Genomic DNA, 26,588 nt, shown 5'->3' with positions numbered 1-26,588 from the left:
CTCCAGGGGAACATTCCCGGCTCTCCCGGAGCCTTCCCTTCCCCGGGGCACATTCCCGGCTCCCCCAGGCTCTCTGGCCTGCCTCCAGGAGGTCAGCCCCCCATTCCCGGACGGGAAGCTGGCTGTAAATCCGGCTCAGCCGAGCCCTGAGCCGCTCTTTAATCCTCTGCCACTCCGGGGGCTCATCACCAGCGGAGTGTCCTAATCCTCAGCAGGACAGGAATAACCTGGCCACGGAAATTCCCAAAGGAAATCCGAGGAGTTGTCCAGTTTCTCACCCAGCTCTCCGATTCAGCAAAGCTGGAATTCCAGAGTCCAGCAGCATCCCGGGCGCGCGATTCATTAACGCCCGAACTAATTAATGCCTTCCTAACGAACGCCAGAAGTGCTGCGACCTCAGTGTGAGCTCAGCAACGCGCAAGATTCCCAACTTTCCTCGGAATTCCGCCTGCCCGCAGCCCGGTGCCTGGCTGAGGGAGGAGACAAAATCCCAGCAATGAGTGCGGAAACATCGCTCCCGAGCCCAACATTCCCATTGTTTTTCTGGGAAGAAACAAGAGCCAGGTGCCCAGTTTGTGCAGCAGATCCGGGGTGGGCAGCTGGAGCTCCGGGATCCAGGAAAGGATTCCCCCAGCTGGATGACAATCAAAACTTACAGATTAGACTTTTCATTTCGAGTTTTTTAAATTCAGAATTTTCATTGAAAAAACAAAATTCCTTTTTTAAAATTTTAATTCCTTTCATAAATTTAGAATTTTCATTGAAAAAACAAAATTCCTTTTTAAAAATTTTAATTCCTTTTTTAAATTTAGAATTTTCATTTTTAAAAAAAATCCTCTTTAAAAAATTTAATTCCTTTTTCAAATTTAGAATTTTCATTTTTTAAAAAAAACCCTTTTAAAAATTTTAAATTCCTTTTTCAAATTTAGAATTTTCATTTTTTTAAAAAATCCTTTTTTAAAATTTTAATTCCTTTTTTAAATTTAACTTTTAAAACTTTATTTCTTTTTCAAATTCACTTTTTAAATTTTTTATTTCCTTTTTGAAATTTAATTTTTAAAATGTTTATTTCCTGCTTTAAATTTAATTTTTAAAATTTTAATTCCTTTTTTAAATTTTTTTTTCATTCCTTTTAATCAAAATGACTTGATCTCCAGGCAATTAAAGCCTTGCATTGCTAATAATGCAGTTTTATTTATTTTATTTTATTTATTTTTTGCAGTTTTATTTATTCTCATTTTAATTCTTTTTTTTACTTTTTTTTTTTAATTTTAATTCCTTTTTTGAAATTTTAATTCCTTTTAATCAAAATTTATTTGCTCTCCAGGGAATCCAAGCTTTGCATTTTTAATGATGCTGTTTTTCCAGGGAATCCAAGCTTAAAGATTAAACTTTTCATTTTAATTCCTTTTTCAAATTTAAAATTTAATTTTTAAAAAATGTCATTCCTTTTTCTAAAAAAATTTAATTCCCTTTTTAGCTTTAATTCCTTTTAATCAAAATAATTTGATTTCCAGGGAATCAAACCTTAAGCTTTTCATTTCAATTCCTTTTTTAAATTTCATTTTTAAAAAAAATTTTATTCCTTTTTTTTAAATTTTAATTCCTTCTTTAAATTAAATTTTAAAAATTTTTTGTCTTTTTTTATTGTTTTAATTCCTTTTTAAAATCTGAATCCCTTTTTAATCCAAACGAGCACCCAGCCCGCGGCAGCGGAACTGGAATTTTTAATGGGATTTTTTAGGAATTTTGGGGGGAAAACCTCCCCAAAACCCCACGGCAAGAAGGGTTTGAGGCTTCCAGGACTCACCTGCTCAGCCAGAGCCACACGGGGCTCGGAAAATTCACCAGGAGAAATCCCCAAGCAGGAATTAAATAGATTTTTCCACCTACGAAAGGCAGAATTCCCAAGACTCCCAAGATCAATCCAGGAAAGCTCCTGCACATTCCGTAAAGGAATAAAAATAGGGGGAAACCGAAGGGAAAAAGAAACAAAAAAAAAAGGGAATCAGGTGCCTTTAGTCAGTGTTTGGTGTTTCGAGAATTCACATCTCCCTGCCCCTCTCTCCTCTCCTGGTTTTTATTAATAGCCGCGCTCCTCCCTCGGGAATTCATTCCCGTGACTCAGGAATTCCAGAGGAAAAGGCTCAGCGATTCCTCTCCTCCCACATCTCGGGGGGGAAAACCAGCCCAGGCTTTGGGGGCTTTGTTCAGGCCGCAGCGTTCCAGACTCTTCCCCAATTCCACCCTCCCGGCAGCCCCCCAGCCACTCCCCGGGAAACGGGGCAGTTTGGGAAGAGTTTGCCGGGTTTATTCCCTCCCGGAGCCGGGCCGCCGCAAAGCACCGGGAACCTGCAGACAAAGCAAAGAAAGGGGTTGTTCAAAAGCTCCCCAAATTTCCCAGGATTTCTCCAGCCCTGGGCACTGCCAGGGGTGGAGCAGCCACAGACCCTCCGGAACAACCAGAATTTCGGGAATTGACTCCCAGCCATCCTCTTCCTATATCTCAAAAGCTGAAAATCCCCCTCCTGTTCCTTTTCCCAGGTTTTTCCCCCAAGCACAGCCCACCTCTAAAAGGAAATCGAAGGACTTTGCTCACCAACTTCCCAAATCCCTCGCTCCCAGCCAGCCCTGGCACCTCGCATTCCCAAACCTCCAGATTTCCCAGGATTTTTCCCCGTGGAAGAGCCTCACCCAGGCTGATCAGCAGGCAAAGCCGCCTCGGTTCATCCCCACTCCAGAGGTGGGAATTCTCCCACATTCCCAGGAAATGAAAAGCGCTGGAGCGGCAGCGGCAGATCCACCCGGCTGGAGTTTCCCAGCTCCTCCAGCACAGGGAAACGTCGGAGAAATCAATCCAGCGGGAAATCAGGGAATGGTGACATTGCCAAGGCCGCCGGAGCTCTGGGAACGTCAGGGTGGTTGGATCAGGGATCCCGGGGATCCCTCCCAGCTGGGATAGCCCAGGATTCTGGGATGTGAGGAGACCCTGGAGCTGTGGCCAAGCAGAATTCCCTCACTTTTATCCAACAAATCCGGGAAAACCCCAAATTTCTGAGCGCCAAAAGGCCCCTGGGACGACCAAGACATCGATCAAATGCCGCTCCAACGCCAAAGCCATCCTCACAAAGGGGCTGGAATCTCCTCTGGCCATTCCTGCTTTTTCTCTCCCTCATCTCCGGGAGTTTTGAGGGAAGCAGATTTCAAAACAAACCATCAAAAACCCCCAAACCGATTTTTTTCTTTTCCCCCGTGTCCATAAAAAGCGCAGCCACGTGGAGCTCAATCCTCCCACATCTCCAGGGAAAGTTTTCCTTGGATTCATCACCCGATGGATAAAACCCTCGGGAATTTTCTGACATTTAAAAAAAAATAAAATCGAGGAGAGATTCCCAATTCCTTATTCCCAGGCAATTCTGCTTTTCCTTCATCGGCCACAATCTCCCTTTGCGGGGTTGATTCCCGTTATTCCCACGTTTTATAATCCCAAAATTCCGTGAAATATTGAAGAGAAAGGAATTCCATCCCATCCCACACGTTCCCACAGCGAAAGCAGCCCAGAGTTTTCCTGTGGAATGGGGTTCTGGGGGGCTGGGAAGAGCTCTGGCACCTCCCATTCCCAAAAAAACCAACCCAGGAGCTGTTTCTGGAGCAGGTGGGAGGAAGGTGGGAACAGACAGAAAACCCCAGAACCGTGTGGGATTGTGTTCCCCCGCTCCCGGCTGTAGATTTTCCATTAAAAAAGCGGATTTTGACACGAGAAAAGCGGATTTTTGGCCAAAAAAGTGCAGATTTTTAGACGAGAAAATCACTTTTTTCTGCACGAGAAAAACAGATTTTTAGATGAGAAAATCACTTTTTTCTGCACGAGAAAAACAGATTTTTAGATGAGAAAATCACCTGTTTTTGGACAAGAAAAGCAGATTTTTAGACGAGAAAATCACTTTTTTTTGCACAAGAAAAGCAGATTTTTAGACGAGAAAATCACTTTTTTTGGACAAGAAAAGCTGGTTTTTAGACGAGAAAATCACTTTTTTTTTTGCACAAGCAGTTTTTTACACAGCCAAAGAAGGGTTTTACTCCAAAAAAAGCGATTTTTACACAAGAAAAGCAGATTTTTTTACCCCAAAAAGGAGGTTTTTACTCCAAAAACTGAGGTTTTCACTCAAGAAAAGCAGATTTTTTACCCCAAAAAAGGAGGTTTTTACTCCAAAAACTGAGGTTTTTACACAAGAAAAGCAGATTTTTACCCCATAAAGGAGGTTTTTACTCCAAAAACTGAGGTTTTCACTCAAGAAAAGCAGATTTTTACCCCAAAAAAGGGGATTTTGCTGAAGAAAATGAGGTTTTCACGCAAGAAAACCGGATTTTTGCGCTGGTGCTTTCCCAAAGCGTGGTCTGGTTGACAACGCAAAACACCAAGCGAGCAGCACGAGAGGAAAATTCTAAAAACACCAAAAAAAACCGCTTTAAAAAACCACCCAAATATAACCTAAAAAACCCTTTAAAAACATCAAATTAACCACTTTAAAAACCACCTAAAAATACCTTTAAAACACCTTAAAAACACCTTAAAAATACTTTTAAAGCACCGTAAAAAGTCAACTTTGGAGGCCTCATCTGCCCTTCAAAGCCACCAGGAGTTGAAATCGTCTTTGCCTCCGTCACTCGCCGCGTGCCCTAATCTCCCGTTAATCTCTCCTCCCGTTATTCCCGGCGCCCAAAGCCATTCCAGCCCTTATTTTCCCACAAAAAAAACAACAAAAAGAGAAAAAAAAAAAAAAACCCGCCTTTGACCAGTTATTTTCTCTTCATTTACTCGGAGCCGTTCGATTTTTAACGGAGAAACGGAAAATGAACTTGATTTTTCAGGGAGCGGCTGTTCCCTGGGGAAGGCAGCTGGCATCGCAGCTTGAGGATTTTTCTGGGGGAAAATCCCAGTTTTTAACAGCCGTGCCGAAAAATCTCATTTCCAGCCGGCCGGGATGCTCTTGTCCTTAGTTCCAGGCGGGAGGAATTTAAGTGGAATTTAAATTGAAAATTTCGAGTGCAATCCCGCTCTGTGCTGGGAAAAAAACACCAGGGGAAAAAAAAAAACACCGGGAAAAAAAAACCACCGGGAAAAAAAAAAAAAAAAAACACCGGGAAAAACGGGAAGCGGCCAGGCTGAGGCGCTTCCAGGGAAACCTGAGCTGGAATAATCCCAGCCGCGATTCCAGGGAATCTTGACAGTCCAAAACATCCTTCCAGGGAAATCTGCGCCTGGAATAATCCCAGACACGATTCCAGGGAATCCTGACAGACCTAAACGCTATTCCAGGAAATCCTGACAGTCCAAAACATCCTTCCAGGGAAATCTGCGCCTGGAATAATCCCAGACACCATTCCAGGGAATCCTGACAGCCCAGAATTCCCGGGAAACCTACGGCTGAAATCCACAGCTCTAAGCGCTATCCCAGGGAATCCTCATAGACCTAAACGCTATCCCAGGGAATCCTGATGGCCCAAAACGGTTTTTTCAGGGAATCCTGGCAGCCCAGAATTCCAGGGAAAGCTACGGCTGAAATCCACAGTCCAGAAGATTATTCCAGGGAATCCTTGGGCTGAAATCCCTATTTCCAGGGAATTCTGGAAATCCCTATTCCCAGGGAATCCTGACAGCAGCCCCAAAACGCTTTTCCAGGGAAAACGCTCCGGCTGAAATCCACCAGCCGAAGCGTTATCCCGGGGAATCCTGAGAGCCCCCAAAGCGCTATTCCAGGCAAACCGGCCGAGGAATCGGATCGAACGCCGCTCCGCCCTACCGTCAGCAGCCTCGGCGCGGTTTTCCAGGGATATCCCGGATCCTCCCCGGCGGCGCTGCCCGGGGGAGCAGCGGAGCAGATCCCGGGGCCGGGAATGGGTCAGGGCCGCTCTCACCTCGCCGGCCCAGCCCGGCTGAGCCCGGATTAAAGCAAAGCTGCCCTGGAAAGGCGGGATCGGGGAGGGCGGGGGGAGCCAGGGCATCCCTCGGGATCACGGAGCCGGGAGATCCCCCGGGATCACGGAGCCGGGGAGGAGATCCCCTGGGATCACGGAGCCGGGGAGGAGATCCCCCGGGATCACGGAGCCGGGATCCCGGCACGGCCCCGCCGGCCTCACCTGCGGCGGAGTCCCGGGCTCAGGACCGGCCCGGGGGGCTCAGCATCGCCCGGGGGAGCGGCGCCTCGGGGCCGGGGGCTCGGCGGGGTCCAGATCGAGGGCTCAGCGGGGTCCGGGGGGGTTCAGCAACACCCGGGGGATCGGCACCTCCGGCCCGGGGTTCAGCGGGGTCCAGACCGAGGGCTCAGCGGGGTCCAGACCGAGGGCTCAGCGGGGTCCAGACCGAGGGCTCGGCGGGGTCCAGACCGAGGGGCCAGCGGGGTCCGGGGGGCTCAGCGGGGTCCAGACCGAGGGCTCGGCGGGGTCCAGACCGAGGGCTCGGCGGGGTCCGGGGGGCTCAGCGGGGTCCAGACCGAGGGCTCAGCGGGGTCCAGACCGAGGGCTCAGCGGGGTCCAGACCGAGGGCTCAGCGGGGTCCAGACCGAGGGCTCGGCGGGGTCCAGTCCGAGGGCTCAGCGGGGTCCGGGGGGCTCAGCGGGGTCCAGACCGAGGGGTCAGCGGGGTTCAGACCGAGGGCTCGGCGGGGTCCAGTCCGAGGGCTCAGCGGGGTCCGGGGGGCTCAGCGGGGTCCAGACCGAGGGGTCAGCGGGGTCCAGACCGAGGGGTCAGCGGGGTCCAGACCGAGGGGTCAGCGGGGTCCAGTCCGAGGGGTCAGCGGGGTCCAGACCGAGGGGTCAGCGGGGTCCAGACCGAGGGCTCGGCGGGGTCCAGTCCGAGGGCTCGGCGGGGTCCAGACCGAGGGCTCGGCGGGGTCCAGACCGAGGGGTCAGCGGGGTTCAGACCGAGGGCTCGGCGGAGTCCAGACCGAGGGCTCAGCGGGGTCCAGACCGAGGGCTCGGCGGGGTTCAGACCGAGGGCTCGGCGGGGTCCAGACCGAGGGCTCAGCGGGGTCCAGACCGAGGGCTCAGCGGGGTCCAGACCGAGGGCTCAGCGGGGTCCAGACCGAGGGCTCGGCGGGGTTCAGACCGAGGGCTCGGCGGGGTCCAGTCCGAGGGCTCGGCGGGGTCCAGACCGAGGGCTCGGCGGGGTCCAGACCGAGGGCTCGGCGGGGTCCAGACCGAGGGCTCAGCGGGGTCCGGGTGTGCTCAGCATCGTCCGGGGGACCGGCGCCTCCGGGCCGGGGGCTCGGCGGGGTCCGGGGGGCTCAGCCCCGCCGCTCTCGGGGGCTCAGCGGTGTCCCGGAGGCTCCGGCACCTCCAGTCCGAGGGCTCAGCGGGGTCCGGGGGGGCTCAGCATCGCCCGGGGCTTCAGCCCCGCCAGCCGAGGTGTCAGCACCTCCAGCCCGGGGGGCTCAGCACGGCTCGGCGGGGAATCCAGAAATGTCCGGGGGCGTTTAGCACCGTCAGCCCGGGCACTCAGCGCCGCCCGGGGGGGCCCGGCTCCGCCGGCCCGAGCGCTCGGCACTGTCCAGGGGGGCTCGGCATCACTCGGGGGCTCGGCGCCGTCAGTCCTGGCGGGTCTCAGCGGCATCCAGCGGGTCTCCGCAGCATCCAGGGGGTCCCGGGCTCCAGCGGAGCCGAGCGCGGAGCCGCCGCCCTCCTCCTCCCCCTCACGGCCGGGCCCGGGCGCGGAGAGCGGCGGGAGCGGCCGCGGGCGCGGCCCCGCCTCGGCCCCGCCTCAGGCCGCCATGGCCGCCGCCGCCATGCTGCGGCCCGGCCCCGAGCCCCGGGACGGCGGCGGAGCCGGGGATGGCGGAGCGGCGTGGATGAGGGATGGAGGGAGGGAGGGAGCGAGGGAGGGAGGGGAGAGCGCCGGGCAGCTGCCGGGGCGGCTCCGGCATCACCCAGCGCCCGGGGACGGAAGGGCCGGGGCGGAGCGGGAGGGGATGGGCAGGGAGCGGAGGCGGCGGGCGGGGAGCGGGATGAGGGACCGGGGGGAGAGGAGGAAGGAGGGGATGGAGAGAGGATCGGGGATCGGGGATCGGGATGAGGGACCGGGGGGAGAGGAGGAAGGAGGGGATGGAGAGAGGATCGGGGATCGGGGATCGGGATGGGGCCGGGGGGAGAGGAGGAAGGAGGGGATGGAGAGAGGATCGGGGATCGGGATGGGACCGGGGGGAGAGGAGGAAGGAGGGGATGGAGAGAGGATCGGGGATCGGGGATCGGGATGAGGGACCGGGGGGAGAGGAGGAAGGAGGGGATGGAGAGAGGATCGGGGATCGGGGATCGGGATGGGGCCGGGGGGAGAGGAGGAAGGAGGGGATGGAGAGAGGATCGGGGATCGGGGATCGGGATGAGGGACCGGGGGGAGCGGAGGAAGGAGGGGATGGAGAGAGGATCGGGGATCGGGGATCGGGATGAGGGACCGGGGGGAGAGGAGGAGGGCTGGGATGGAGAGCGGGGCGGGAGGATGAGGGAAGCGATGGGGAGGAAGGAGAGCGGAGGGATGCGGGAGGGAGCGACGAGGAGAGCAGGGGAATGCTGGAGGGGCCGAGGGGAGCCCAGGGAATGCCGAGGGGAGCCCAGGGAATGCCGAGGGGAGCCCTCTCCTGCCTCGAATTTGGGTGGAATTTCCTGACTTTTTGGAGGGGAAATTCGTTCCCTGGGGAAGAAAATCCCAAGGTGAAGGCTGCTCCTCACCGTGTGCAGGAGGAGCGAGGAAGAGGCTGCCCCGACGGGAGCGTTTGTGTCAGGGATTCCTGGAGAAATCCCAGAATCCTGGAATGGTTCGGGTTGCAAAGGGCATTAAATCCCACCCCGATCCATCCAGGAACACCTTCCACCGTGCCAGGCTGCTCCAGGCTGGCCTTGGGCACTGCCAGGGGCTCGGAGCTCTCCCTGGATCCTTCCCTTCTCCGGGGGAACATTCCCAGCTCTCCTGGAGCCTTCCCGTCTCCAGGGGAACATTCCCAGCTCTCCTGGAGCCTTCCCTTCTCCAGGGGAACATTCCCAGCTCTCCTGGAGCCTTCCCTTCTCCGGGGGAACATTCCCAGCTCTCCTGGAGCCTTCCCTTCTCCGGGGGAACATTCCCAGCTCTCCTGGAGCCTTCCCGTCTCCAGGGGAACATTCCCAGCTCTCCTGGAGCCTTCCCTTCTCCGGGGGAACATTCCCAGCTCTCCTGGAGCCTTCCCGTCTCCAGGGGAACATTCCCAGCTCTCCTGGAGCCTTCCCTTCTCCGGGGGAACATTCCCAGCTCTCCTGGAGCCTTCCCTTCTCCGGGGGAACATTCCCAGCTCTCCCGGAGCCTTCCCTTCTCCGGGGGAACATTCCCAGCTCTCCCGGAGCCTTCCCTTCTCCAGAGGATCATTCCTGTCGGTTGTCTGGCAGTCATTGGATTTATTTTTCATGGACACAATCGGAAACGCTTTGACCCCAGAATCCTCCCGGCACTCGGGAATTTGGGCCCTTATCCCAACCGGAAGCGATAAAACCGCTTTTCTCCCCAAAAATAAAGAATTGGGACATTTCCCCGTAAGAAATCAACAATAAAAACATTATTCCCCCTTAAAGGTTGTCACGAAAACTTTTCCTTCCTTATAAAATAAGCAATAAGCGCGTTTTTCCTGCAGAAAACGAGCGATTAAAGCGGGTTTTTTTCCATAAAAAATTAGGAAAAAATGATTTTCCCTTTGTGGAATCAGCACAAAAAGCGTTTTTCCCGTATAAAACGGGCAATTAAAGCCTTTTTCCCATAAAAATAAGGAATAAAGGATTTTTTCCCTTTATAAAATCAACAATAAAATCTTTTTTTTTTCTTCATAAAATAAGGAATAAAATCATTTTTTTCCTTCATAAAATGAGGAATAAATCCCTTTTTTCCCGTAAAAAATACGGAATAAAAGGATTTTTTTCCTTTATAAAATCAGCAATAAAATCATTTTTTTCCCTTCATAAAATAAGGAATAAAATCATTTTTCCCGTCATAAAATAAAGTATAAATCCATTTTTTTCCCTCATAAAATAAGGATTAAAGGGATTTTTCCCGGTGTGAAATCAGCAATTAACGCATTTTCCACTAATTAAAACAGTTAACCGATGATTGGCGGGGCCGCTTTCCCTTCCCAGCACATCCAGAAAAATTCCTCAGAGAGTTTCCCGTCCCTTTGGGATGCTCCGTGGCGGGAAGGGTTAAAGGATTCCTGAGGGAATCCAGCATTCCCGGCACCCCCGGCGGAGAGCCGCGGATTGCTCCGCACGGCAGCTCTGCCTGCGCAGCCCTTCCTGGGAGTGCAGGGATGGAGAATTCCCGGGAAATCCCGGAATTCCGCCCTTCCGGGGAGTGCAGGGATGGAGAATTCCCGGGAAATCCCGGGATTCCGCCTTTCCGGGGAGTGCAGGGATGGAGAATTCCCGGGAAATCCCGGAATTCCGCCCTTACTGGGAATGCAGGCCGGAGAATTCCCGGGAAATCCCAGAATTCCACCCTTCCTGGGAATGCAGGCTGGAGAATTCCCGGGAAATCCCAGAATTCCACCCTTCCTGGGAATGCAGGGATGGAGAATTCCCGGGAAATCCCAGCGTCCCTCCCCACATCAATCCTGACGGGAAGGGCTCTGCTCCAACCCCCATCCCAGGAAATCCCGATCCATGGAGGGCGGCACCATCCAAACCGGGGACAACCCGCCGAATTCCGTGATGGAATTGGGAATTTCATCCCGATCCCTTTGGGAGAGCAGTAGGAAAATCCTTCTGTTTACCCCTGGAGAAATCCTGGAATGGGCTGAGCTTCGAGGGCCCTTCCAAATCATCCCGGAATTTTTGGGATGCAAGGGCCTGGACACAAATTCTGTGTCTGGAAGCAGAGAGGTCTTTAAATTCCTGGTTTTTGGGGTTTTTTTTTTGTTTTTCCGGGATGGAAAAAAGAAAAGTTTTAGTTGGGAAAAGAAATTCCCACCTTAAAAATCGTTGGATGAGTGGAGATGGGGAACGGATTTTGTACAGAACGCCAAAAAAAAAAATCCGAGTTTTGCTGGAATTCGAAACTTCCGGCAAAAAAAAAAATAATTAAATATTCCAAAAAACCCCAAAATTCCCTTTTAATTGTGCGCAAGGAAATTCCCTTTGGAAACAGCACGGAAGGAACAACAGCGTCCCAAATCAGCCGGGAAACGCGAATTAAAACCGCTCATTCGTCAAGCCGGGCGACCCAGAACGTTTCCTCCCATTCCAGATTCCCACGCGCCCGGCTCCGAGGTAATCCCAGGATTCAGGATCCGTTCGTTTTCCGGCTCGGAGCCAATCCACAACGAAGGACGGCAGGAGAAAATCGGGAGAGGGACGCCCGGGAAAGGTCCCTCCCCGTTCCCTCATTTGCCCGGGGAGGGAAAAGTTTTTCCTCCTCTCTCCTGAGAACTTCCCGGCCCAGCGGGGAAGATTGGGAAAAAAAAATTCAAACAATGAAAAACACCGGAAATATATCAAAAAATAAAATTTAGAAAAAGGAAAATAAAAAAGATGGGGAAAATAAAAAGATGGGGAATGAAAAAATGGGAAATAAAAAGATGGAAGCAAAAATAACATTCCCAGCTCTCCCTGGAGCCTTCCCTTCTCCGGGGGAACATTCCCAGCTCTCCTGGAGCCTTCCCTTCTCCAGGGGAACATTCCCAGCTCTCCCGGAGCCTTCCCTTCTCCAGGGGAACATTCCCAGCTCTCCCGGAGCCTTCCCTTCTCCGGGGGAACATTCCCAGCTCTCCCGGAGCCTTCCCTTCTCCGGGGGAACATTCCCAGCTCTCCCGGAGCCTTCCCTTCTCCGGGGGAACATTCCCAGCTCTCCCGGAGCCTTCCCTTCTCCGGGGGAACATTCCCAGCTCTCCCGGAGCCTTCCCTTCTCCGGGGGAACATTCCCAGCTCTCCTGGAGCCTTCCCTTCTCCAGGGGAACATTCCCAGCTCTCCCAGCCCTTGGAATATCTCCATGGCCTCTGGAATCACTCAGCAGCCCCACATCCCACGGATCCATGGGATTGTTTTCCAGCCTTTCATTCCTCTTTATCCCACTTTTTTTAACTGGAGCAGAAGCAAGCAGGGAATTTTTACATCCCTGTAAAAAAGGAGGATCCTGGAGCGGGATGTTGGCCCTGCGGGCGGAGTGGATTCCCAGCTGGATCCCGGGATGGAAGGGATCCCGGCAGGATCCTTTCCCAAATTCAAACTTCCCGAATTTTTGGGGGCGGTGCCCCGCTCCGAACAGAAGGAATTCCGATCAAACCGAAGTGGAAAATGTCGGGAGGAAAAGAAATCGAAGCTGCCAGGGTTCCGAGTTTTCCCCGGGGACATTCCCAGTTTTTTCTCGGCCGCTGGGATTCCCGGCAGGATTCCCGCAGTGAGCGGTGGCGGCTGCAGGAGGGCGGGAGGCATCCCTGTCCCCGGAAAGGCTGGAAGGGGGTGGGATCCAAAATCCCTCCCAAATCCCAAAGCATTCCATGCTCTGTGATCCCAGCCGTGGAATTCCCGGCGATCTGAAGCGCAGGGGAAGGGATTTCAGGAATGGGATTTGTGCCCTTGGGAAAGGGAAGCGGTGGGGAAGGGGCTGCCGGGGGCCGTGGCTGTGTCCCGGTGTCCCGGTGCTGTGTCCCGGTATCCCGGTGTCCCGGTGTCCCGGTGTCCCGGTGCTGTATCCCGATATCCCGAGTGTCACTAGGTGTCACTGCTCTCCCGGCAATCCCGGCCCCGTTCCGCAGCCCGGGAGTCAGGAAACTGGGCCGGGATTGTGGGGCAGGGATTGGGAATGGGATCGGAATGTGCGGGGCAGGGATTGGGAATGGGATCGGGATGTGCGGGGCAGGGATTGGGAATGGGATCGGGACGTGCGGGGCAGGGATTGGGAATGGGATCGGGATGTGCGGGGCAGGGATTGGGAATGGGATCGGGATGTGCGGGGCAGGGATTGGGAATGGGATCGAGATGTGCGGGGCAGGGATTGGGAATGGGATCGGGATGTGCGGGGCAGGGATTGGGAATGGGATCGGGATGTGTGGGGCAGGGATTGGGAATGGGATGGGGATGTGCGGGGCAGGGATTGGGAATGGGATCGGGATGTGCGGGGCAGGGATTGGGAATGGGATCGGGATGTGCGGGGCAGGGATTGGGAATGGGATCGGGATGTGCGGGGCAGGGATTGGGAATGGGATCGGGATGTGCGGGGCAGGGATTGGGAATGGGATCGGGATGTGCGGGGCAGGGATTGGGAATGGGATTGGGATGTGTGGGGCAGGGATGGGGGAACAGGAACCTTCCTGCTTCTGATTGTTCCTCTCGTGATTTAGGGATGGGATTTTCCTGCCCTGATTTAGGGATGGGATTTTCCTGCCATGATTTAGGGATGGGATTTTCCTGCCATGTTTAGGGATGGGATTTTCCTGTCCTGATTTAGGGATGGGATTTTCCTGCCATGATTTCGGGATGGGATTTTCCTGCCCTGATTTAGGGACGGGATTTTCCTGCCATGTTTAGGGATGGGATTTTTCCTGCCCTGATTTCGGGATGGGATTTTCCTGCCCTGATTTAGGGACGGGATTTTCCTGCCATGATTTAGGGATGGGATTTTCTTGCCCTGATTTAGGGACGGGATTTTCCTGCCATGATTTAGGGATGGGATTTTCCTGCCCTGATTTAGGGATGGGATTTTCTTGCCCTGATTTAGGGACGGGATTTTCCTGCCATGATTTCGGGATGGGATTTTCCTGCCATGATTTCGGGATGGGATTTTCCTGCCATGATTTAGGGACGGGATTTTCCTGCCATGATTTAGGGATGGGATTTTCCTGCCCTGATTTAGGGATGGGATTTTCCTGCCCTGATTTCGGGATGGGATTTTCCTGCCCTGATTTCGGGATGGGATTTTCCTGCCCTGATTTAGGGATGGGATTTTCCTGTCCTGATTTAGGGATGGGATTTTCCTGCCCTGATTTCGGGATGGGATTTTCCTGCCCTGATTTAGGGATGGGATTTTCCTGCCATGATTTCGGGATGGGATTTTCCTGCCCTGATTTAGGGATGGGATTTTCCTGTCCTGATTTAGGGATGGGATTTTCCTGCCCTGATTTCGGGATGGGATTTTCCTGCCATGATTTAGGGACGGGATTTTCCTGCCATGATTTAGGGACGGGATTTTCCTGCCATGATTTAGGGATGGGATTTTCCTGCCCTGATTTAGGGATGGGATTTTCCTGTCCTGATTTAGGGATGGGATTTTCCTGCCCTGATTTCGGGATGGGATTTTCCTGCCATGATTTAGGGACGGGATTTTCCTGCCATGATTTAGGGACGGGATTTTTCCTGCCATGTTTAGGGATGGGATCCATTTTCCCGCGGGTTTGCCAGGAGCCGGGAGGTGACGAGCTCAAGGGCAGAGCTTGTCCCACGTGCCTGCTGAGAAGGGACGGGGCCGCGCTCCAAATGGGAATCAGGAGCTCCAAGAGCTCTTCCAGCGTTTCCTCCGGCGGCAGGAACTGCCAGCACTCCTTTGGCTCATGAGAATCAATCCCATCTTTTTGTCCCAGCGGGAAAACAAAATGTTCCCGTGGGGTGAGGGAGCGAGGCAGGGCCGGCATGGGGAGAGGATCCCGGCAGGGAGGGGACCCCGGGGGGGACTGTCACCCCTAAAGGTCACCCAGGGGTGCCGGGGACAGGGCGTGGCCACAGCGGGCATCCAGGATCCAGGTCAGCTGGGAATCATGGAATGGCTCCGTTGGAAAAGGCCCCCAAGGTCAGCGAGTCCGAAATTCCCCCAGCGCTGAGCCCCAAGTGCCACCACAAATGTCACCCCAAATGTCACCCCGAATGTCACCCCAAATGTCACCCCTAATGTCACCCCGAATGTCACTCTGAATGCCACCCCAAACGTCACCCCTATTGTCACCCCAAATGTCACCCCGAATGTCACCCCAAATGTCACCCCAAATGTCACCCCAAATATCACCCCAAGTGCCACCCCAAATGTCACCCCTATTGTCACCCCAAATGTCACCCCGAATGCCACCCCAAATGTCACCCCAAATGCCACCCCAAATGTCACCCCAAATGTCACCCGAAATGTCACCCCAAATGTCACCCCAAATGCCACCCCTAATGTCACCCCAAATGTCACCCCTAATGTCACCCCTAATGCCACCCCAAATGTCACCCCAAATGTCACCCCAAATGTCACCCCGAATGTCACCCCTAATGTCACCCCGAATGTCACCCCAAATGTCACCCCTAATGTCACCCCAAATGTCACCCCGAATGTCACCCCGAATGCCACCCCAAATGTCACCCCGAATGCCACCCCAAATGCCACCCCAAATGTCACCCCAAATGTCACCCCGAATGCCACCACAAATGCCACCACAAATGTCACCCCAAATGTCACCCCAAATGTCACCCCAAATGCCACCCCAAATGTCACCCCTAATGTCACCCCGAATGTCACCCCAAATGTCACCCCAAATGTCACCCCGAATGCCACCCCAAGTGCCACCCCAAATGTCACCCCAAATGTCACCCCGAATGCCACCACAAATGCCACCACAAATGTCACCCCAAATGCCACCCCAAATGTCACCCCAAATGTCACCCCGAATGCCACCCCAAATGCCACCACAAATGTCACCCCAAATGTCACCCCAAATGTCACCCCAAATGCCACCCCAAATGTCACCCCAAATGTCACCCCAAATGTCACCCCAAATGCCACCCCAAATGTCACCCCTAATGTCACCCCAAGTGCCCCCCCACGGTGATGAATCAGCTGGAAGGGCTCTGGAAAACATCCTTTCTCCGGGCCTGGGCCTCTCCACAGCGTCATTCCCTGAGGAGCATCCCGGGAAATCCCCCGGTGCGCCAGGGCCACCACAGCCCCCGCGGGCCGGGATTGTCCCCCGGGGCTGTGACCCCACACGGATCCCACCGGATCCCTGGGGCTGTTTGGGATGATCCCACCGGATCCCTGGGGATGTTTGGGATGATCCCACCAGATCCCTGGGGATGTCTGGGATGATCCCACCGGATCCCTGGGGCTGTTTGGGATGATCCCACCGGATCCCTGGGGCTGTTTGGGATGATCCCACCAGATCCCTGGGGATGTCTGGGATGATCCCACCGGATCCCTGGGGATGTTTGGGATGATCCCACACGGATCCCTGGGGCTGTTTGGGATGATCCCACCGGATCCCTGGGGATGTTTGGGATGATCCCACCGGATCCCTGGGGATGTTCGGGATGATCCCACTCGGATCCCTGGGGATGTTTGGGATGATCCCATTCCCATAGTCGGATCCCTGGGGATGTTTGGGATGATCCCACATGGATCCCTGGGGATGTTCGGGATGATCCCATTCCCATACACAGATCCCTGGGGCTGTTTGGGATGATCCCACCGGATCCCTGGGGATGTTTAGGATGATCCCACATGGATCCCTGGGGCTGTTTGGGATGATCCCCTCTGTGCCCCCAACCCCTTCCCCACGCCCCCTCCCTCCTCCCCAAACCCCCTCCTCTTCCCGACCCTTTTCCATGCCGGACCCTCTTCCCAAAGCCACCCCAAAACCCGCCGCCCTCCCCCTTTTCCTGATCCCGATTCCCAAAGATCCCCCTCAAAGCCGCTCCCCTTCCCGACCCCTCCTCTGTCCCCCCACACCCGTCCCTCCTTCCCTTCCCCTCCCTGCCCCTTCCCCACCCCCCCCAGCCTCTCGCCCCTCCCTTTTCCCCCGGCACCCAAATCCTTTCCTCTCCCAAACCTTCTCCTCCTTTTTCCCTCTCCATCCAAACCCTCCTTCCATCCCCGAACCTTCTCCTCCTTTTCCCCTCCCCATCCAAACCCTCCTTCCATCCCCGAACCTTTCCTCCCCCTCCCTCCCCATCCAAACCCTCCCTCCATCCCCGAACCTTTTCCGCCCCTCCCCCTGTTGCTCCCCTCCCTTCTCCCCCTCTCACCCCAACCCCTCTCCCCTCCCTCCTGCCCCTCCCTCCGTCCCTCTCTCCATCGCCATCCCCTCTCCCCTCCCTCTCCCCGGCCGCAGCCCTTCCCTCCCCGGTTTCCCGTCGGGGCGGAGCGCGGCGGATCGGGCGGTGCCGGCCGGGCGGGCGGGCGCGGCGGCTCCGCGGGCTCGGGGCAGCGCGGAGCGGCCAGGCTGGGCTCGGCACGGCTCGGCGCGGCTCCGCCCGGCCAGGCTGGGCTCGGCACGGCTCGGCGCGGCTCCGCCCGGCCCGGCTCGGGCCGCCTGCATGCGGCGGCGACGGCGGCGGAGCTGCCGGCAGGGATGAACGGCTCCTCGGCGGGGCTGCCGGCGGGGATGAACGGCTCTCTGGGAATGCCGAGCGGCTCCCCGGGAACGCCGAGCGGCTCCCCGGGAATGCCGAACGGCTCCCCGGGAATGCCGAACGGCTCCCCGGGAATGCCGAACGGCTCCTCGGCGGCGGCGGCGGGGCTGCTGGCGGGGGCCGGCGGCGCGGCGCTGGAGCTGGAGCGGGCGCTGCGCTGCTGCACCGCCGCCTCCGTGGTGACCGACGGCAGCGGCGCGGCGGCGGACGAGCGCAGCCTGTACATCATGCGCGTGGTGCAGATCGCCGTCATGTGCGTGCTGGCCCTCACCGTGGTCTTCGGCATCTTCTTCCTCGGCTGCAACCTCCTCATCAAGTCCGAGGGCATGATCAACTTTCTGGTCAAGGAGCGCCGCCCGTCCAAGGAGGTGGAGGCGGTGGTGGTGGGGCCCTACTGACCGCAGCGCCGAGCGCCCGCAGCCCTCCGCAGGACACGCGGGCCGGCCTTGGAGCTTTTCCTCCTGGAAAAAACACCAAACAAACACCGGGCGGACGGATGCCGGCGTGCCGGAGGTCGGGAGATGCTCGGGGCGGCCGCAGCGGCTCAGCCCGGCCCGGCCCGGCCCCGTCCCGCCGCCCGCGGCTGCCGAAGTAAAGCGTGCTGTGATGGCAACAGGTCTGGGCTCCTTATTCCGCCAGCCTCCATCCCTTCCCTTCCCCTTTTCCCTTTTCCCCTTCCCGCCCGCGAGTCCCGGGATGCGGCGGAGGGGAGCGGGGATGAAGCTTTCCCGGTCCCCCCGCAGCCCGGCCGAGCTAAAACTTCCCTTTCCCAGCGCTTTCCCAGCGCTTTCCCGGCGCATTCCCAGCGCTTTCCCAGCGCATTCCCAGCGCATTCCCGGCGCTTTCCCAGCGCTTTCCCGGCCCCCGCGCCTGGCTGAAGGCGGGAGCCGCATCCCTGCGCTCGGGGAGATGCGGGAATCGCCTTCCTGCCCCTGGATCGCGTCTGTGACCAGGGAATCGCCCGGCCCGGCCCGGCCCGGCCCGGCTGGATCCCGCTGGCCGGGAACACCGCGGGGATTTGGGCTCCGGGAAACCACCAAATCCCGGGTTTATTATCCCGGCTAAAAGCCGGACCAACAGGTGACTGCGCGCGGGCTCATTCCAGGCAGGGAGAAGCCGCTGCTCCCTCGGGATTTGGCGTTATCCCTCCATTCCCCCCGCAGGAATATTCCCGTGCCAGCTTGCCGAGCTGCCTCTCCCATTCCCGGGGGCTCGGCTGCCTCCCGGGGATCAATCCCTGCACCCACATGGGCCGCGGGAGGAGCGGGAATCCCAACAGCGGGATGGGGGCCAAGGGGAAAATCGCTCTCCCGACACCCAAATTCCTGCTGGGAAATATCAGTTGTCCGTGTTTTTAAGTGCTGGAAGCTTTTTGGAGCTTCCTGGCTTATCCCGAGCTCCCGAAATTTTATGGACACGCCTAGGTGAGGTTCTCAGGAGTTGGAAAACGGGGATGGAAAAGGTGAAATCCGTTTGCAGCTGGGCTGGAAGGGGGTGGGGAGAAAGGGCCAAAGCAGAGCATCCCCACGGAATCAATTCCCCGGGCCCGGCAGGAATGTCGGCAGCGATCCCTCATTCCCAGCCGCGCTCAGGGAAAAGACAAAGAACAGATCTGCCTGTTCTCCCGGGAACAAACACACCCCCGGGCCGGGAACCACAGGACAGAAACGTTCCCGAGGCCTCCCGCCTGGAGAAATCGACCCCAAAATTCCCCCGTTTTTTACCCTTTAGTGCCAGAGGAACGTTGGGAAAAGAGGAATTTCGGGACGAGGCAGTAGGAGGGAGAAATGATGGAGGGCTTTCAGTCATTCCACAGCATTTGCAGCTGTTCAACTGGAATTCTTTGTGGTGTTGTGGAGGGCACGAGCATTCCCAAATCCTGGAGCGCTTGGGCGCCTTTTTGGGAGATAATTCATCGGGAATCCTTTATTAATTCGAGAAAATTCTTAGAGCGGAGCACGTTTTAATGAACATTTTCCAGGAGCCAGCGGGATTCCAAGCCAAGGCAAACTCCTGGTTCTGCCTCAAAATCGTGGAATTTTCAGCCTCAATCCAAGATCCCTCCTTGCCTGGCGCCCCCCACTCTAATCCCGCATTTGAGGCAGGGAAGTGTCGGGAAAAGGGGTTTTTCCTGCTGGGTGGTGTGGGGATGTTGGGACACATGCGATGTGTCCGTGGGATTTGGGAGAACAGGTGGGATGTTTATAACCTGGCCACGGGCAGGGAGGGGAAGGGGAGGAAGAATCACCTCAATCCCGCGTTTTTGGGGTGTTGGAGGAGCAGAGAGCTCAAGGGGAACAGAGATTTTTCCAGCTGCTCCCGTCATTTTTAGGAAAACACCTGGAAAGCTGCAGGAAGAATCTGTGGGATCAACAAGTCTTGGAATTTTTTTTTTTTTTGGAGGGAACGACACCCAAAAATCCCCTGCAGCCTCAAGCAGAGCAGGTCCCTCCTGGAATATTTGGAATTCTCCTGGAGTACAAAACTCCAGCATGACTTTCTTGGAGTCAGGCTTGGAGTTGTCTCACCTCAGGCTTCCTGAATCCCTAATTCCCGTCACCACAGGCATGACATCATTTTTTATGGATCAAATCCCAGCGCCAGCAGCTCCGGGGCAGAGTTTGAGGCCACACGGTCCTCAGTGCTCAGCTCTGAAAAATCCCGTAAAAAACAGCTGGAAAATTCCAGGGGAAAAAAAAAAACCAACAACCCTTTCCTGGGAATAAACTCATCCAAAATTCCCCCCTGGATCCGAGGCTTCCCTGCAGGGAAGAGCGATCACGGATTTCACCCTTCCAGCCCCAAAGCTCTGCGGATCCTCCCGGAGACAAACCCGGAGGGGCCCGGGATCCTCCCAGAGATCAGATCCCAAATGATCCCATCTCTCAGCCAGGAGAAATTCCTTTTAAAAACACTCCTGGAGCTTCCAGCGCCTCCGGATAACCGCCGGTAATGGCTCTGTGGTTTTCATCGTCTGCTTCCCACCTCTTGTCGGGAATCCTGGTCCCGGGGGATGAGGGCAAGCGGCGCTGTGGCGGCTCAGCCACGCCAGGGGTGAAGGGGTTAATTCCAATCCCCTGCTCCGGCCAAATTCCCATTGATTTTTAAAAGCAGCTCGGCTCCCGACGAGGAAAATCTGCGCCCCAAGTTCGTTTGGAGCTAAGAGGTGAAACCTTCGTGGGGACAGGGCCAGGGCCCCTGGTTTGCCTCTAAGATTTGTTATTCCCACTGGAATCCTGTCCCGGGCCCTGCAGCGCTGGGGCTGGCAACTCCCAATGAGAGACGTCCCCTAGAAATCCCGATAGTCAGATGGGAAATCCCTCCAAAAATCCCGATATTCAGCTGGAAATCTCTCTAAAAATCCCAATATTCAGATGGGAAATCCCTCCAAAAATCCCAGTATTCAGATGGGAAATCCCTCCAAAAATCCCAGTATTCAGATGGGAATTCCCTCTAAAAATCCCGATATTCAGATGAGAATTCCCTCTAAAAATCCCAATATTCAGATGGGAAATCCCTCTAAAAATCCCAATATTCAGCTGGAAATCCCTCTAAAAATCCCAATATTCAGATGGAAATTCCCTCTAAAAATCCCAACATTCAGCTGAGAATTCCCTCTAAAAATCCCGATATTCAGCTGGAAATCCCCCTCTAAAATTCCTGATATTCAGCAGGAAATCTCTCTAAAAATCCCAATATTCAGCTGGAAATCCCTCTGAATATCCCAATCCCTCTAAAATTCCCAACATTCAGCTGGGAATCCCTCTAAACCCCCCCCCCATTCAGCTAGGAACCCCTTTAAGAATCGGAACATTGGGCCGGGCCCCCTGACGAGCAGGAGCCCGTTAATGATCATTAACGAGCGGCTCATCAGCGGGGCCGCCCCTCCTCCCGGGGCCGTTCGTGTCCCTGAACGGATCGCATCCCATCGATTCCAGCGGCAATAACTGCCCAGCCCACGGCGCCCCGGGGGACAGCGCTCCTGAAATCCCCTCGGAAGAGAATCCAGCAGCGCCACAGCTCCAGAATGAAGGTTTGGAGCTGCTGGCCCAAAATCGGATTTTTTGGAGCTGCTGCTGCCAGCCGAACTTCCCCGGCCGATTCCCAGCCCCCGAGCCTGGAATTGCAATTCCCAGATTCCGGAGTCAAAGGGTTGTTGCAGGAGTTATTTTGAAGGCTTCACTGATGCCTTTAGAGGGATCCGGGTGTTTTTATGGACACCTTTATCATTTCATGCCAAGGATCCAAGAGGTTTTATTGCCGGGGCCCAGACAAGTGGGAACTGAAGGAGGTCGGAGCTTTCCAGGGCCGAGCAGATCCATCAATCCGGCCACGGGCGGCTTGGGACCCATCCCACGGTTATGGGATGTATTTTTAGCCCGCGGCGAAACAGCACCAGGAGCACCTGATGTGACAAACACACGGAGCAATCCATCACTGCCCTGGCCGTTGTTCCGTCACAATCTGGAGTTCTTCATTTCCCCGCTCCTTGCTGCTCTTCGGGAAGTGGCTCCAGGGAGCCTGAGAGGAGCAAGCAGGGAGGGAGATGGGGAGGGGTGGAGGAGATGGGAATGGAGGAGATGGGAATGGAGGAGATGGGAATGGAAGAGATGGGAATGGAGGGGATGGTGGAGATGGGAATGGAGGAGATGGAGGAGATGGGAATGGAGGAGATGGGAATGGAGGAGATGGAGGAGATGGGAATGGAGGAGATGGAGGAGATGGGAATGGAGGAGATGGGAATGGAGGAGATGGAGGAGATGGGAATGGAGGAGATGGGAATGGAGGGGATGGAGGAGATGGAGGAGATGGGAATGGAGGGGATGGAGGAGATGGGAATGGAGGAGATGGGAATGGAGGAGATGGAGGAGATGGGAATGGAGGAGATGGGAATGGAGGGGATGGGAATGGAGGAGATGGAGGAGATGGGAATGGAGGGGATGGAGGAGATGGGAATGGAGGGGATGGAGGAGATGGGAATGGAGGGGATGGAGGAGATGGGAATGGAGGAGATGGGAATGGAGGGGATGGGAATGGAGGAGATGGAGGAGATGGGAATGGAGGGGATGGAGGAGATGGGAATGGAGGGGATGGAGGAGATGGGAATGGAGGGGATGGAGGAGATGGGAATGGAGGAGATGGGAATGGAGGGGATGGTGGAGATGGGAATGGAGGAGATGGGAATGGAGGAGATGGAGGAGATGGGAATGGAGGGGATGGAGGAGATGGGAATAGAGATGGGAATGGAGGAGATGGGAATGGAGGGGATGGAGGGGGGATGGGAATGGAGGAGATGGAGAGGGAATGGAGGAGATGGAGGATATGGGGATGGAGGAGATGGAAATGAAGGAGATGGAAATGAAGGAGATGGAAATGAAGGAGATGGAGCCAGGATGGAGGAGATGGAAATGAAGGAGAGGGAGTGGAGGAGATGGAGGATATGGGGATGGAGGAGATGAAAGTGAAGGAGATGGAGCAGGGATGGAGGAGATGGAGAGGGAATGGAGGAGATGGGGAGGAGGTGGAGACGAAGGAGATAGAGCGGGGATGGAGAAAATGGAGAGGGAGTGGAGGAGATGGAAATGAAGGAGATGGAATCAGAATTACATAAATGGAGTTGCGATGAAGGAGATGGAGAGGGAATGGGGGAGATGGGGATGGAGGAGATGGAATCAGGATTAAATAAATGGAGCCGGGATGGAGGAGAGGGAGTGGGGACTTTTCCCTGTCCCCAGCAATCTCCAAGGAGCTGAAGTGAGGAACACGAGGAGTCGCCCACGGATGTTGGGCCTAAGAGGAATTCAGGGATGATTTTACAGGAGGAAAAAGGTGAACGTGGGTTAAAACCTCTCACACGAATTCCCAGGTTTGCCCGGGGCTGCAGCTGTGAATGTGCCACGAAATAAATGATGGATTCGCAGTCCTGGATAAGGGAGGTTCGAAATCCCACTGGGATATCACCGACGAACGGGGAAGGGAGAGGAACAGCAGCCAAAGCCACCAGGAACCTGGGAAAGTTATGAAGAAATAGAAATAGAAATGTGTGGCCTTGGACGGAGGAATGGAAAGGAGTGTGGAATGTGGGAATCCCGGCAGCAGACAATCCCGAATTCCACGTGTCAAACCCCTTTGGAATGTCAGCAGAGAGGGAACCATGAGTTACCTTAATTCCCTTTGCACATTCCGTGCACTTCCCATCCCTTTCTGGCCTTTTCCAGCAGCATCAGCCCCGTTCTGACACGTGAGTTACAGCCGGAACAAAGCAAAACCCGCGGGATACCCTTTAAGCGGGAAACGAATCCCCCTGGGATGGAAAAGGAGGATGTTATTGGAAAATGGAGGCCAGCAGGAATTAGCTGACGAGGCCTGACACTGGTCATTGCTTGGACGCAGGGGGAAAATCCAGACATTAATTAAAATAAGGGTTTTCCGGGAAAAATGATGAACTTTGGTCTAAAAGGAGCTCCAGGCCTCCAGGGAGCTCGGGCACGCCGTGGAGGAGCTGCGGCATCCATTGGATTAAAGGCTTGGAGAGACCTGGAACGGGAACTGGATATAAAATCATGGAATTGTTTAGGTTGGAAAAGACCAGAACCAGCCATGAACAAAGCCCATTAACCCCCGTGCCCAAGTGCCACATCCACGGGTTTGGGAACTCCCAGGGATGGGGATTCCAGCACTGGGCACCTGTGCCGGGCCTGGAAAACTCCTTCCATGGTGGAATTGTTCCCAAATATCCACCCCGAGCTCCCCTGGGCCAGCCCGAGGCCGTTCCCTCTCCTCCTGTCCCTGTTCCCTGGCAGCAGATCCCAAATCCCCCCCGGCTGTCCCCTCCTGGCAGGGAATTCCCGAGAGGGAAAAGATCCCTCTGGATCCTCCTTTTCTCCAGGCTCAGCCCTTTCCCAGCTCCCTCAGGAATTCTCCAGCCCCATTCCCAGCTCCCTCAGGAATTCTCCAGCCCCATTCCCAGCTCCCTCAGGAATTCTCCAGCCCCTTTCCCAGCTCCCTTCCCTTCCCTGGCCACGCTCCAGCCCCTCAGGGTCTCCCTTGTCCTGAGGGGAAAATCAAAAACTGGGAGAAAACGTGAGAGGGGGAAAAAAGTGAGGGAGGTTTGGGGAGGGCTCTGCTGCAGAGCTTTTCCCTCCCATCCCTGTTTTCTGCCAAGGATGGACATCCCATCATTTCCCAGCTAAAATCCGGCAGCATTCAGAGCCCTGGACTGGTTTAATGGCTATTAATGGCTATTAATGGCTGATAATGGCTATTAATGGTCATTAATGGCCCCGTGCTGCCGACACCTCGTTATTCCCGTCATTCCCGAGGCTCAGCAGCACATTCCGGGTATCCAGAGCCGCTTCCTTGGCTCCAGCCTTGCTGCCCACTGGAGCGAGGAGGGAATGACTCCTCCGGTGCCGAGATCCATCCCCTAATTCCCTGGGAAAAGCGGATTTCGCCAGGCTGCAGCAGCTCAGGAAGTGAGGAGTGCCATCGATCCCACCGCGCACTCCGAGATCAGGCTGGAGAGGATTTGTCCTGCTCCGAAGGCATCCAACAGGAACAAAATCCCAGATTTAGGGCGGGAATGGGGTGCCAGGGGCGATCAGCTGGGGGTGGAGGTGCCAAATTCCAGCCAGGACCAGGTTCCTTCATTTATTCTGGAAGTTTTCCTGCCAAAACGCCAAATCCTGGTGATCCACACGCCCCTGGAATGCGCAGCTCCTGGAAGAGTCCAAGCCTGGCTTTGCTTCCCCATCAGCGCTGCTCAGAGCATTCCCAGGAGCTGGGAACATGGAATTCCAGGCTGGTTTGGGATGGAAAGGATCTTCAATCCCAGCTCATTCCAAAAAAAATTGGGATCCCCCCCCCCCCCAAAAAAATGTTGTTCTTGACCTGCAGAACTGTTTGGGGCTAGGAGGGCGATGTGTGGGAATCCTGGATTGGAAATGGATCGTGGAATTATGGAATCCCAGACTGGGTTGGGTTGGAAGAGACTCTGAAGCTCATCCCGTAAAGGAAAATCAGGAGGTTTGCACCTGAAAATAGAGGGGAATTCGAGGGAATTCAGGGGAATTCAGGGGAATGAAGGGGAATAAAGGGAATTCAGGGGAATAAAGGGAAATTCAGAGGAATAAAGGGGAATAAAGGGGAATTCAAGGGAATTCAGGGGAATGAAGGGGAATAAAGGGAATTCAGAGGAATAAAGGGGAATAAAGGGGAATTCAGGGGAATAAAGGGGAATGAAGGGAAATTCAGGGGAATAAAGGGGAACCAGGAGGTTTGCACCAAAAAGAAAGGAAAACAAAGGAAAACAAGGAGGTTTGTACTAGAAAACAAAGAAAAAAAGGAAAACAAAGAAAAAAAGGAAAACAAGGAGGTTTTTGCCAGAATTAACAGGGAAAAAAAGGAAAACCAGGAGGTTTGCATGGAAGAGATAGGAAAAGAAAGGAAAAGAAAGGACAAGAAAGGAAAGGAAATCTGGGAGGTTTGCACCAGAAATAAAGGGGGGAAAAGAAAAACCAGGAGGTTTCCACCACAAATAAAGGAAAATGAAAGAAAACCGGGAGGTTTGCAGCCGAAACGGAGGAAAACAAATGGAAATAAAGGAAAAGCAGGAGGTTTGCAGAGCCGGAGGCTTTACTTCCATCTCATTTTAAACTGGAAAATCACCTCCTGTCGTCCAGCCTTCAGCAGGGGATTAGGAACTGTCCGAGATATGAAAGGGAGAAAATAAAGGATGGAAGATTTTATGACAGGAGAGAGATGAACGACGGCCAAACCCCAGCTCCGAGGGAGAGCAGGGCCAATCCATGCTTTTTGCTGGATATAATGTAATTTCTCCGGCATTTTCTGCCTGATAAGCGGGGATGAAGCGTTTGTGCCGGAAAAAAAAAATAAATCCGTGCGCTCAGGAAAGGCTCGTTTCAAGGGATGGGGAAGGGGGGAGGAGGATGGAGATGAGATCGTGGCCTCCAGCAGGGAAAAAAACCCAAACTTCCCCGGGATAATTATCTGGAATTATCTGCTCCCGTAGAAAAAGCCAGGGAAAGGCCATTAGAAATCCCGGATCCAGATCCACGGCTCCCCAGGCACACACGGGAATGGCGAAGGGAAAATGGTTTGGAGAAAAACTCCAAATCCGAGTTCCGGCTGTCCCTGAGCTCCCCGAGGCCAGCCTCCTCTGGGAAGGGATTTATTCCCCAAAAAAACCC

The 26,588-nt window shown here is 54.8% G+C and overlaps 2 protein-coding genes across 6 annotated transcripts in view; one reads left to right on the top strand and one right to left on the bottom strand.

The window, feature by feature from the left end:
• GALNT13 (polypeptide N-acetylgalactosaminyltransferase 13) overlaps positions 1–6,393 on the bottom strand; it is a 47,109-nt gene extending 40,716 nt beyond the window's left edge. For 2 of the 5 annotated variants that reach the window (XM_066190486.1, XM_066190483.1), the window contains exon 1: positions 1,811–3,558. In XM_066190486.1, coding sequence (XP_066046583.1) covers positions 1,811–1,947 — 137 coding nt within the window. In that variant the 5' untranslated portion in view covers positions 1,948–3,558. Of the gene's footprint in view, positions 1–1,810; positions 3,559–6,141 lie in introns of those variants that run through there. The other 3 variants (XM_066190487.1, XM_066190485.1, XM_066190484.1) reach the window with 3 other exon arrangements.
• Positions 6,394–16,953: 10,560 nt separating this feature from the next.
• RPRM (reprimo, TP53 dependent G2 arrest mediator homolog) lies at positions 16,954–17,992 on the top strand. The gene has a single exon (XM_066189289.1). The coding sequence runs from the start codon at positions 17,319–17,321 to the stop codon at positions 17,775–17,777; it is 459 nt and encodes a 152-aa protein (XP_066045386.1). The 5' UTR covers positions 16,954–17,318; the 3' UTR covers positions 17,778–17,992.
• Positions 17,993–26,588: the final 8,596 nt, after the last annotated feature.

This window comes from Chamaea fasciata, unplaced genomic scaffold, assembly GCF_029207755.1.
Source record: "Chamaea fasciata isolate MVZ Bird 193981 ecotype frontalis unplaced genomic scaffold, bChaFas1.0.hap1 SCAF_8, whole genome shotgun sequence".
In the NCBI taxonomy this organism is placed as follows: domain Eukaryota; kingdom Metazoa; phylum Chordata; class Aves; order Passeriformes; family Sylviidae; genus Chamaea; species Chamaea fasciata.
Note: the sequence above shows the minus strand (reverse complement) of the source record. Positions and strands in the feature narration are given on the sequence as shown.